This window comes from Hyperoodon ampullatus, assembly GCF_949752795.1.
Source record: "Hyperoodon ampullatus genome assembly, chromosome: 8".
Lineage (NCBI taxonomy): Eukaryota > Metazoa > Chordata > Mammalia > Artiodactyla > Ziphiidae > Hyperoodon > Hyperoodon ampullatus.
In genome coordinates, this window is record NC_136921.1 from 53535797 (window position 1) to 53549966 (window position 14170).

The 14170-nt window shown below is 36.7% G+C and overlaps 1 protein-coding gene across 3 annotated transcripts in view; it reads right to left on the reverse strand.

The window, feature by feature from the left end:
* The window catches only part of ZRANB3 (zinc finger RANBP2-type containing 3), a gene marked incomplete at its 5' end in the record, with an annotated part of 244581 nt that extends 232334 nt beyond the window's left edge, over positions 1-12247 (reverse strand). For 2 of the 3 annotated variants that reach the window (XM_079709821.1, XM_079709820.1), the window contains one exon: positions 12084-12244. In XM_079709821.1, the coding sequence (XP_079565947.1) occupies positions 12084-12244 (161 nt within the window). Of the gene's footprint in view, positions 1-12083 lie in introns of all 3 variants that reach the window. The other variant, XM_079709822.1, reaches the window with a different exon arrangement.
* Between the last annotated feature and the right edge of the window lie 1923 nt (positions 12248-14170).

Genomic DNA, 14170 nt, shown 5'->3' on the forward strand with positions numbered 1-14170 from the left:
AAGCATACTTGATGGCTTCAAAGAAGAAAACCAAAATAAAAGACCTGAAAAACTGTTCTCCATATAATTCAAGAAAAATTCCCAGAAATGACAGAAAAGTGTAAACTAGACATTAAAATAATATAGCACATCCAGAAAGAGATATAGATGCATCAACACCAAGACATATTCCAGAACTGGATTGCCAAAATGGGTGGTGAAACCAAAAAAAACCAATCATTTCTAAGAAGAAAACAAAAAACCCAGGCGGCCCTCAGCTTGTCTACAGTAAACAGTGTAGCAATGCCTACAACATCAGCCAGAAAAGAAAGCAAGACTGAGGAATTTCTTACCCAGTCACTTTGTCATTTAGTATAAACTCTGTGTAAAGACGTTTTTAAAATGCAAGAAACTGGGGAATTGGTTTCCCATTAGTTTAGTCCTGAAAAACTTTGAGGAGATAACTTCAACCAAAGAACACTGCAGAAACAAAATGGACTGAAGGGAAGCAATGAAATTACTTAGTGGTTTAAATAATCTGCATACAGAAGGGAATGTAACAGTTACAGACAACAACATCAAAATTACATACCTAACAAGAGGTAAGAGGGGAAAAAGGCAAAGATCATTTAAAGATGGTAAAGGGGAATTCCCTGGCGGTCCAGTCGTTAGGACTCCTCGCTTTCACTGTCGGGGACCGGGTTCAATCCCTGGTCAGGGAATTATGATCCCACAAGCCGCATGGAGTGGCCAAATTAAAAAAAATTTAAAAATAAATTTGGTAAAGAAAATAATCTAAGTATATTGTAGAATAAATTATAAATATTTTAAAAAATACAAAGGTAACATCAGAAAAATAATTTAACCAATTAATATGATGTGCTGAGACAGAAGGATAGAAAGAGAAAAAGGCAACATACCAACTATCACTACACATAACTGGGAATAAGAAAACACTGCCTAATAAAATGGAGATACAAGTATATTATACAAAGCTATAGTTATAAAGATTACCAGTGGATTCAAAGTCTATACCTTTCAAATTACTAAAAGCACATACTAAACAGAAGAAAACTTGGATCACATGGTAATATATTTGGTGGTTCACAAAGTGATTATATAGTAACATATTTTTAGGAACAGAAATAGTAACAATTACTATGATGACGGAATTAAGACCAAACATAGCTCTAATGTCAACAAATGAAAGTAAGCTTAATAATACTTAAGAGAAAAGACAAACTGAATCACAAAGTGAAATCTGACTTTGAAATTTAAAAAAGCATCTAAAGGAAGTGTCTCAAAAATGTTGAAAATAGAAAGATGGTTAAAAGTACACTAAAAAAAAATTATGGTGAGAAAGAAATAGTTGTTGGAATATTAATTATACAATATTAAATTTAGAGTTCAAAAGGAAAGAATTAAGTAATTTTATAATAAGGCTATTATATAATGAATGACACAGAGTATAATCCCAATGAAGATTTAACAGTAAAATTCATGCTCCCAGTACTATGGTGGTTTAGTTATTCTAAAAGCTCTTTCCTTTGCAAATACCTAGAAATATGGAAATTAGATAAAATACTATATTTTAAAATGCAAAGCTGGCCTGAAGAAAAGTAAAAAGAAATTTACAATGACCAGAAACAAAAGAGAAAGTCAAACCCAGAGTAACAGGTGAGTAATAAAGCCATGGGTCACAATGAATGTATCTACAGACACCATCAAAAAGGAACCTTAAGATTTAACAGCCAAGCAGAGCAATAGGAATAGGGTCTTAGATCTACACAAAATGAACAGTGGAAGTGAGGCTCCTAAACAAAACATGAGCCTAAGAAAGCTACAACATAAATGAAAGTGGAAAAGGGGTGACAATAGAAAGAGAGATATAAGCAAAAGGAAACCAACAGGAAGTAGATTTATACATGTATGGTCAATTGCTGTGCCACAAGGGCACCAAGGTAACTTATGGAAAAGAATATAGACTTTTCTACAAATGGTGCTGGAATAACTGGATATCAGTGTGAAAGAAAACTGAACCTAGAACTCTCATCTCACCCCATATACAAAAATTAATTTGAGATAAATCATATATCAAAACACAAATGCTAAAACTATAAAACTTCCAGTACAAAACATAAGAGACCATATTTGTGATTGTGGGGTAAAAAAGACTTATTGATGACAACATAAAAAGCATTACCATATAAGAACTGGATTAACTAGATTTTATAAAAATTCTAAAATTCTGTTGATCAAAGGATAATGTGAAGAAAAGTAAAAGGCAAGTTATAGACTGGGAGAAACTACCCATAAAACATGTATGTGGCATAGGTGTTTTATGCAGAGTATAAAAAAAAACTCCTTCAAATCAGAGGTAAAAAGACAACAACTGGGATTTCCCTGGCAGTCCAATGGTTAGGAGTCAGTGCTTTCACTGCCACAGCCCAGGTTCAATCTCTGGTTGGGGAACTAAGATCCCACAAGCCATGCAGTGAGGCCAAAAAAAAAAAAAAAAGACAACAACTAAAACATGGGTAAAACATTAATATAAGATATAACTCTCTCATATAGATAGACAGCCAATAAGCACAGGGAAAGATGCCAACATCATTAGTCATTAGGAAAACACAAATTAAAATACAATGTGCTACCACATGAAGATCCATTAATTTTGAATGGCTAAAACTGTATAGGCTGAGACTTCAAGCACCAAGAACTCTCATATATTGCTGATGGGGTGGAAAAAAAGTTGGGCAGTTTTCTTACAAAGTTCAACAGATACCTACCCTAAAATCTAGCAGGAGAAAGCATGTCCACAAAAGGACTTGTTCAAGAATGTTAATACCATCTTTATTCATAAGACTCCTAAATTAGAACCAACCCAAATGTCTGTCAGCAAGTGAATGAATAAAATAACTGTCCTACATTCAGAGATCAAAAAAATGTATACGAATCTCAAAAACATGTTGAACAAGAGAAGTCAGACACACATAAATTATATGATTTCCATTCATACCAAGTTCCAAAAAAGACAAACATAAGCTATGGTACAGTAAGGGATTATAACTCATTCAATATATAGGATTGCATGAGCCCATACTGAGGAGGGAAGGACAGATGGATGGGCAGAAAGAGAGAGAGAGATTGTTGGGCAGAGGAGGGCTCTTCCTTAGAGTAGAATGCCAGTCAATAAATCAACATTTTAACAACTACATGGCAAAAATTATTTTAAGCAAGAATCATCTATGGATGCAAATCCAAGAGGAAAAAAATCAAATAAGGAGAAGCATATTTGCATGGTCTTAACATCTCATGTTAGTTGTTTGTTAAATAGGCAACAACTGAGCGAGGGAAAAAGAGTAACTATATATATGGTAGAGAAACTACAACACTTTGACTAGCAATCAAAATTAATACCACCAGTGAGAGGCTGACAGATACAGTGTGCCTTCAAAAGCAATATCCTGACAAGGACAGGACCTTGATCTCACTTATGTACCAATCCAGAAAGGACTGATCTAAATCCTGTCATGAGAAAACATTAAAGAAATTGAGACACATTCTATAAAATAAACAGGCCTATACTCTTTAAAAAAAAATACTAATGTCATGAAAGGCTGTGGAACTGTCCTACAATAAAGGAAAGAAAGAGATATCACTAAATGCAAAAGCTGATCTGGGACTGGATCTTTGCGCTAAAAGAAAAAAAAATGCTCTAAGGATATTATTGGTACAATTGACAACAGATACGTAGATTAAAGAACTGCATGGAAGTTAAATTTCCTGAATTTGATTATGTACTGTGGCTATGTTAGAGAATACCTTTGTTCTTAAAAAATACACACTATATTGAAATATTGTAGGTTAAAGGAGCATGATACATGTAACCTACCCTCAAGTGATTCAGAAAAAAAAAAAAACACTAACATGCGTGTGTATGTGTAGAGAGAGACAAAGAAAGAGGGAGAGGGAGAGAGAATAAAAAATTAAAGGAACCCCAATGTTCATTGCAGCAGTGTTTACAATAGCCAAGACATGGAAGCAACCTAAATGTCCATCGACAGAGGAACGGATAAAGAAGATGTGGTACATATACACAGTGGAATCCTACTCAGCCATTAATGCCATTTGCAGCAATATAGATGGATCTAGCGATTGTGACACTGAGTGAATTAAGTCAGACAGAGAAAGAGAAATATAGTGTGATATTACTTACATGCGAAACCTAAAAAGAAGTGATACAAATGAATTTATTTACAAAACAGAAACAGTCACAAACTTAAGAACGAACTTATGGTTGGGGTGGGGGAAGGGTTAGGGAGTTTGGGACTGACATGTACACACTGTTATATTTAAAACTGATAACCAACAAGGACCTACTGTATAGCACAGGGAACTCTGCTCAATATTATGTAACAACCTAAATGGGAAAAGAATTTGAAAAGGAATAGATACATGTATATGTATAACTGAATCACTTTGCTGTACACCTGAAACTATCACAACATTGTTAATCAACTATACTTCAATATAAAATAAAAAGTTTAAAAAAAGGTAAAGGAAAAGTGGCAAAATGTTTAAAATTAAACTAGATAAAAGGTATATGAAAGTTATTTCTATACTTTTCTTAATAACTTCTCTATAAGTTAAAATTATTTCAAAGTAAAAAGTTAAAAAATATTGAGAGGGACTTCCCTGGTGGTGCAGCGGTTAAGAATCCGCCTGCCAATGTAGGGGACACAGGTTCGAGCCCTGGTCCGGAAAGATCCCACATGCCGTGGAGCAACTAAGCCCGTGTGCCACAACTACTGAGCCTGCATTCTATAGTCTGCAAGCCACAACTACTGAAGCCCACATGCCTAGAGCCCGTGCTCCACAACAAGAGAAGCCACCGCAATGAGAAAACCCGTGTACCACAAGGAAGAGTTGCCCCTGCTCGCCGCAAATAGAGAAAGTCCACAAGCAGTAACGAAGATCCAACGCAGCCAAAAATAAATAAATAAAATAAATTAAAAAAAAACTAAGAGAGCATCAAGTAACTAATATAAAACAATACATTCTGGTGACAGACATCAGATCAGTGGTTGCCTAATTCAAGGGAAAGGAGTTGACTAAAAAGAGGCCTATTCTGGGTAATGGAAGTATTCTGTATCTGACATGTTTGAAAACACAGAAGTATATATATATATATATATATATATATATATATATATATATATATATATATCAGAATTCACTGAACTGTACAGCTAAAATCTGTGCATTTTACTGAATTTAATTATACCTAAAATTTTTTAAAAGCCAATAAGGAAACTTAAGGTTTGGCATGGGGAGAAAATTAATGATCAAAATTCATAATCATAAGCCTACCTAAAAATGAATTTGATACTGCCTATGTGACCTGGAAAACCTTAAACCAAAGACTTAACTTTGTAAGTCCTTCCTAAAAGAATCTACCCACTATTTAGGTTTCTCAAAATTCCAAGAGATTAAGATTACCTAATTATTAAAACAAAATTTTTTAAAATTAGCAAATACATTGGGAAATAAGCTATCATGAACAACAACAACAAAAATAATTACCTAATTATTAAAACAAAAATTTTTTAATTAGCAAATACATTGGGAAATAAGCTATCATGAACAACAATAACAACAAAAGGTAAAATTAGCCTCCAAAACACTTTGGATATGTAAAATAAGTATATTCTAGATATTTACAGAAATAAGAGATGAAATTAAAACATGGCAAGAAACAAGATACCAACATCATAACGAGGCAGATAGAAACTGGATATTCTAGGGCTTAAAAATACACTATGTGACATTAAGAACAGAAAATAAAATGTTCCTATTCTCCAATTTCAAGAAAGGAACGGACTGACTGTTCTTTGACATTAGTCGGCTAATCTCTGAACTATACTCTGAAGTTCAGCAAGTCATTAGACACTCCTGTTTTTTACAGTCTACAGACTTCCCCCCAAACCAGGTACAATACTAACTCTTTGCTTTGTTTGGAGAGCCACGTCCAAGGAGCACAGTTCTCCCTTGCTTAGCAAGTAATAAATTCAACTTCTTTGTTTCAGACGGTTTTTTTTTTTGGCCACGCCACACGGCTTCTGGGGTCTTAGTTCCCCAACCAGAGACTGAACCCCAGCCCTTAGCAGTGAAAGCGCAGAGTGCTTAACCAAGGGACCGCCAAGGAATTCCCTGTGTCAGACATATTGTGTGGGTTTTGGTTTAAGATATTTTGAGTGATGGTCTCTTCCTTAAGAGAATTCAATAGATTAATTTACAGCAAAAGATAGTATTAATTAACAAGACTATGGATAAACAAAAATATCCAACTGAAGCAGAGAAATTTCAAATAAAAAAAAGAAGATAAGAGATATATGGGACACTGAGAAAAGGTCTAACATAGGTATAACTGGAGGCAAGGAGTATTAAGAATGAGCAAAAATAACAGTTGAGAGTATTAAGAATGAGCAAAAATAACAGTTGAAGAGGAAACAACTGAGGATTATCCAGAACTAATGAATGATATCAGCCCACAGATTAAGAAGTATAAATGCAAAGAAAACCACTTAGGCACATCATAGTAAAATTTTGGATAGCTGAACAAAGAGAAAACCTTAAAATCAGCAGGGGGCAGGGGGAAGACGTTTATAACAGCACCAAAAATATTAAATACCTAGGAATAAATTTAATGATATATGTGAAAGAACTATATATTGAAAATTACAAAAAAATTACTGAAAAAGAAATAAGGGAAAGAATAATTGAGATGAAGTAACTGCAGGGCAATTAAAGAAATGGAAGAATAGGACTTCCCTGGTGGTGCAGTGTTTAAGAATTCCCCTGCCAATGCAGGGGGCATGGGTTCGAGTCCTGGTCCGGGAAGATCCACATGCCACAGAGCAACTAAGCCTGTGTGCCACAACTACTGAAGCCCGTGTGCTACAACTACTGAAGTGTGCATGCCTAGAGCCCATGCTTCACAACAAGAGAAGCCACCGCAATGAGAAGCCCGCGCATTGCAATGAAGAGTAGCCCCCACTCACCACAAGCAAAGAAAGCCCTCACACAGCAATGAAGACCCAACGCAGCCAATAAATAAATAAATAAATAAATTGTGATGGTTCAATTATATTCCATATACAAAAGTAAATAAATAAATAAATATAACCAATCAATCCACCATCACCTCTACCTTATAACATATACAAAAATCAATTCCAAGTTGATTGTAGGGAATTCCCTGGCGGACTGGCAGTTAGGAATCCGCACTTTCACTGTCAAGGGCTCAGGTTCAATCCTTGGTCAAGGAACTAAGATCCCGCAAGCCAAAAGCCCAAACAAACAAGCAAACAAAAAACCCAAGTAGATTGTAGATCTAAATGTAAAAAAGAGACAAAAAAGTTTTTAGAAGAAAACACAGGAAATTATCTTCACAACCTTGTAATAGACAAAGATTTCTTAAACAGGATGCAAAAAGTGTCAGCCATAAAAGACAATACCAATAAAGAGTATTTAACAGGACATTAAATTTGAGAATGTCTGCTTATCAAAAGGCATAATTAAGAGAGTGAAAAGGCAATCCATAGCCTGAGAAAAATCATTTGCAACACAGACACAAAAGACTCATCCAGAATATAAATCTGATAAGTCTCTATTAAATGATAAGAAAAAGGCAGGCAGATAACCCAGGAGAAAAATGGATAAGACATGAACAAGCACTTAACATAAGAGGATACCCAAATGGCTAATAAGCATACGAAAAGGTGTTAAGCTTCATTTGTCATCAGAAAAATGTACATGAAAATTCAATGGATATCACTATATCCCTATAAGAATACCTAAAATGACACTAAAGATAAGCAATATGAGGTACTGGTGAGGCTGTGGTACAAATGGAACTCTTTATCCACTGTTGACACAAGTATAAATTGGTTAAATCACTTTGAAAAATGTTTGGCTAAGTTATGGGTAGAACTGTGTCCCCCAAAATTCATATGTTGAAGTCTTAGCTCCAGTCCCTCAGAAAGTGACCTCATTTGGAAATAGGGTCATTACTGATGTAATCAGTAATTAAGTCATTAGGGTGGGCCCAAATCCAATATGACTGATGTCCTTATAAGAAGGGACATTTCTGACACAAATAGAGGGAAGATGATGTGAAAAGACATTGGAAGAAGATACGCATCTAAAAGCCAAGGAGAGAGACCTGGACTTCTCCCCCTTATGCATGCTCAGAGCAAGGTCTGGGCACAGAATAAGTCCCGGTGGAACTCGAGACAAGGCAAGTCTTTAAGGCCCGAACCAGCCGGTGGGAGCCGGGAGAAGGGCCCCACCCCTGCCGGCCGGCTGCAGCAGGGGCCTGGCTCTAGACCCTCGCAGACACGCTCCAGTTTTCCAGAGGAGAACTGGGGGTAAGAGGAGGGGGAACTGGAGGGGGGCATGTGAGTAACAATTGTTGTTTTTAAAAGCATCTACCAACATCACAGTCCTGAGAAGGAATCAGCTCACAGTCCTGAGAAGGAATCAACTCTGCCAACACCTTGATTTTGGAATTCTAGCCTCAAGAACCGTGAGACAATAAATTTCAGTTGTTCAACCCACCCAGTTATGGTACTTCGTTATGACACCCCTGACAAACTAACAGAGGCAGCATCTACTTAGTGGAATATATGCATATTTACAACCAACGATTCCTCTTCTTGGTATATGCACAACAGAAATGTATATATATGTTTACCAAAAGAATTGTCTAAGAATGTTCATAGCATTGTTATTTTTAAGAGCTCCAAACTAGAAACAACCCAAGTGCTCATCAACAGTAGAATGAATAAATAAATTATGGTATATTTACACAATGGAATTTTATATAGCAATGAGAATGAACCAATTACAACTACATGCGACACTATGGAAGGATCTCGCAATGATGTTGAATGAGAAAAGTCAGACACAAAAGAGTACATACCGGGCTTCCCTGGTGGCACAGTGGTTAAGAATCTGTCTGCTAATGCAGGGGACATGGGTTCAAGCCTGGTCCGGGAAGGTCCCACATGCCACGGAGCAACTAAGCCCGTGCACCACAACTACTGAGCCCACGTGCCTAGAGCCCAAGCTCCACAACAAGAGAAGCCACCACAATGAGAAGCCCGCGCACCACAACAAAGAGTAGCCCACGCTCACCGCAGCTAGAGAAAGTCCGCACACAGCAACGAAGAACCAATGCAGCCAAAAATAAATTAATTAAATAAATAAAAATTTAAAAAGAGTACATATGGATGATTACAATTAACATAGTTGAACATATAAAAGTAATCTGTGGTATGAGAAGTCAGGATAGTGGTTACCTTTGGAAAGGAGGGAGGCAGTAGTGATTGGGAGAAGGCAAAAGGAAGGTTTCTGGGATGCAGGTAACGTTCTGTTCTTGATTGTGGTGATGGCTATATGGTGAAAATTCTTCAAATTATATGCTTATGATCTGCACACACTTCTCCATATATGTTATTCATTGTTAAAAAAAGTTCTTTAAAGCTGAGTATGTGAGTTAACAGATTAGAAAAGCTGAATCATAAACTATAAGAGAGATCTTAAGAACAGCCATAGGGACTTCCCTGGTGGTCCAATGGCTAAGACTCCGAGCTCCCAATGCAGGGTACCCAGGTTCGATCCCTGGTCAGGGAACTAGATCCCACAGGCCTCAACTAAAGATCCCACATGCCACAACTAAAAGATGCCACACGTGGCAACAAAGGTCCCATGTGCCGCAACTAAGACCCAGCACAGCCAAATAAATAAATTAAATAAATAAAACTTTATTGGGTTGGCCAAAAAGTTCGTTTGGGTTTTTCTGTAACAGCTTGCAGAAAAACCGGAATGAACTTTTTGGTCAAGCCCATTTAAAACAACAACAACGAAACAGCCATAACGTAGCCCAGATAGACATAGAAAATATGAGACATTAATGGAAGCATAGAATAAAGTGAAATGGTCAAGTATAAGTCTAATTGGAGTAGCAGAAGAAGAACATAAAGAGAATGGGTAAGAATCAATATTTGAAGAGTGAGAATTTCCCGGAATCAACATGGCACAAATCTCAGATTAAAAACATACAATAGGGCCTCCCTGGTGGCGCAGTGGTTGAGAGTCCGCCTGCCGATGCAGGGGATACGGGTTCGTGCCCCGGTCTGGGAGGATCCCATATGCCGCGGAGCGGCTGGGCCCGTGAGCCATGGCTGCTGAGCCTGCGCATCCGGAGCCTGTGCTCCGCAACGGGAGAGGCCACAACAGTGAGAGGCCCGCGTACCACAAAAAAAAAAAAATAAAAAAAAAATAAAAAATAAAAAATAAAAACATACAATAATCTCAAGCAGGATAAATAAAAAGAAAACCATATAGAATAAATTATAGCAAAACTGCAGAACTCCAAAGACAAAGACAAAATCTTAAAATCAGATACAGATAAAAGATGGTTTACAAAGAAATGAAAATTAGACTGCTTTTTTTTTTTGAAAATTTCCAAACTCACATAAAAGTCAAAATGAATAATACAATGAACACATTTATACCACTCAAGTGTTCACACTGTTAATATTTTGGCCGACCCCCTCAAAGTTTCTCTAAACATATACATGCCTTTCCCTTTTGGGAAAATGTAGAAAATAGGCTGTAGATAGCAGGATTCTTCATCCCCAAATTCTTTATCATGCATTTCCCAGGAACAAGAACATTCTTATATTCAACTATAACACCATTACCACATCTAAGGTAATCAACATAAATTCAATAACAGCACTCTAATTGAGGCCAGATGAAGTTTTCCCAGTTAACCCAAAAGTGACCTTTAAAGTTTTTCTTCTTACTTATTCAGGATCTAATCAAGGTTTATGCATTACTTTCAGTTGTTCTAGCTCTTAGGTTGCTTCTCTATTTAGAACATTCCCACCACTTCCCTTGGCTCTCCATGACATTTAATCATTTGAAGAGATCAGGTCAGTTGTCCTGAAAAAATGTCCCACATGCTGAACTGGTTTGACTGTTTCCTCAGGATTATCAGGTCAAGTATTTCTAGGAGAACACCACGTAAGAATGTTATACACTGGGACTTGCCTGTTGGCGCAGTGGCTGAGTCCACCAGCCAATGCAGGGAACACAGGTTCGATCCCTGGTCCCGGAGGATCCCACTTGCCGTGTAGCAGCTAGGCCCGTGAGCCACAACTACTGAGCCTGTGCTTTAGAGCCCTCGAGCCACAACTACTGAGCCTGCATCCCATAAGTACTTAAGCCGACATGCCTAGAGCCCATGCTCCGCAACAGGAAAAGCCACCGCAATGAGAGGCACGTACACCGCTCACGGCAACTAGAGAAAGCCCGCGCGCAGCAACAAAGACCCAACACAGCCAAAAATAAATAAATAAAATAAATAAATTAAAAAAAAAGAAAGTTATAGACCTCCTGTGTACCACATTATGCCGGTATCTGTACCATTATCGGAGATACCAACCTTGACCATTTTGTGTAATTTTTCTCTTTGTAATCAATAAGTCACCTGTAGGGTAATATTTTGAGACTCGAGAGCACACTTTTTTTTTTTTTTTTTTTTCCGGTACGCAGGCCTCTCACTGCTGTGGCCTCTCCCGTTGCAGAGCACAGGCTCCGGACACACAGACTCAGCAGCCATGGCTCACGGGCCCAGTCGCTCCGCAGCATGTGGGATCTTCCAGGACCGGGGCACGAACCCGTGTCCCCTGCACTGGCAGGCGGACTCTCAACCACTGCACCACCAGGGAAGCCGGAGAGCACACTTTTTAATGGCACCTATGGAAGCCAGAAGACAGCAGAATACAGTCTTCAGGGTGCTAAGGAAAAAAAGGCTATTAAAGTAGAGCTGTATTGTCAACTGAAGTATTATTCAAGAATGAAGGCAAAATAAAATATATCCTGAAATTATTATTTAATGATGCAGTAAAAAAAAAATTAATGGGGAAGACTATGTATACACAAAAAGAATTTTTTTTCACAAAGCTTTGTTTTTTTATTCACTTGCCAGGGATTTAGCACTTTAGCATGTCTTGAAAAAAGTACTTTACCTGCCGTCTCTTCTCAAGGCAAAACTGATGCCATCTTTCTGGAAGGGAAGCAGCTTTGCTCTTAGTTTGTCAGGCAAAAAATCCAGCTGTTTATAAGATTCACTTGTCAAACAAGAAATCTGAGGTGTAAGAGACTTTTTTATGTCATGACCTCTGGGCATGATGATCCTAAAAATAAAAAAATCACAAGAGGGAGGGGTGGGGGAAATAGATATTACTAAGTGTATTAGACAATTAAACATAAGTAATAATATGAAAGCACTTATCAATAACCTTGACATACTAGATATAAACTGGTTAAATCATGTTCCCAGAATAAGCTATTAAGAAAATTCAAAGCACTGAGTCCAAAAGCAATTCCTTAATGCACTAAGAATCAGCATACTCTATTTCATTTGTATTTCTAATTTAGCCATGACGTAGCCATACCAGTTTTAAGCAATAAATATATTATTAAGAAGTTAGAAATCAACTATATTTTTACAAACCAAATAATTTTTAAAATAGGGATGAATTTGCTGCAGAAAGATGAATCCTTTTATAATTAATCCTTTTATAGGGTTAATTTTCATATTATACTAGATTTTCTAAGAATGAGGTTAAATTGCATTAAAAAAATTTTTTTAAACACACAGACATCAACTCCAAATTTATAATAATTAAATTAACTTAATATTATTGAATGAGATTGATTTTTAAATATTAAAATGAATTCTTTAATCACTTGAATCCACAGTATAAACTCTGCCTGATTGACATATATACACTAATATGTATAAAATAGATAACTAATAAGAACCTGCTGTATTATTAAAAAGAAAATAAAATTCAAAAAGAAATATAAAATAAAATTCAAAAAGAAATAAACTCTGCCTGATTAGCACTTTCCTCACCAGTGGCTTTCCACAGTTATAATTTTAATTTTCCACCACATAAAAATTTCATATACCAGTAAATTCTTAGAACACTGCAAGAAAAAAAGTCCTATTAAATCACTGAACTATAAAGCTTCTCTAATAATAACATTTCATATTTAGACTGAACCATTCGTCTGTTTATATATCATCTCATTTCATTTTTAAAACAAATTTGCTTTAATTCTCAATTATTTGCAGAGTTATGAAACTTTAGCCCCCCTCTCCCCTAAAAAAGTAATAAACCTCTGTGTACAATGTTTAAGAATCTCAAGAATTCAACAAGTGTTTATTAATAACAAATAAGTACTACACGCCACGATCTAGAGAACCAAGGATCATACCCCCACAGAACTTACATTCTTGAGGGGGAGATGAAAATAAACAAATAAATAAACAAGATTAATTACAGTATAGTACAAGTATTATGAAGAAACTTAAGAGGGTAATGGCCACTTTAGGCAGGATGACCAGGTAAGGCCACTCTTAGGTGATGCTTGGTCTTGGTCTACAGTCTAAAGGATATGAAAGAACCAGTCAGGTTCAAAGTTGATAGAAGAGCACTCCAGGCAAACAGCATAAGTGAAAAGATCCTGAGTTGAGAAAAGGCTTAGTGTTTTCTAGAAACAGAGAAGAGGCCAAAGTGGTTAGACCAATGAAGAGAATGATATGAGATGAAGTTATTGAGATAACCAAGAGTCAAATCATAGAAGTCCTTGATAAGGACTTTGGATTCCACTTTAAGAATGAAGGGAAGCCAAAGGAGAGGTGCTGTCAAATACACTATTAGGCAGATGTAGCTATTTAAATTTAACTAAATTAAAATTTCAGTTCCTCAATTCCTCCATCAACCATGTTTCAAGTGCTCAATAGGCACATATGGCTAGTGGCTCTCATACTGAACGGTGCACACATAGAACATTTCGTTCTTCACTGAAAGTTGTACTGGATAGCAGTCACTGGAAAGCTTTAAGAAGGGGAGTGACACAATCTGACTTACATTTCAAAAACTACAACAAGAGGACAAAGCTATCAATAGAAAGGCATGGGAAAATGTTCCTATAGGACTTTGCCAGTCCACGAAGCCCCCCCCGCCTCAATGGCAACTGGATTTAAGAGACGATTTATGACTCACACTTGTCTGAAAAGGTCCTCATAAGCACCAATGAGTCA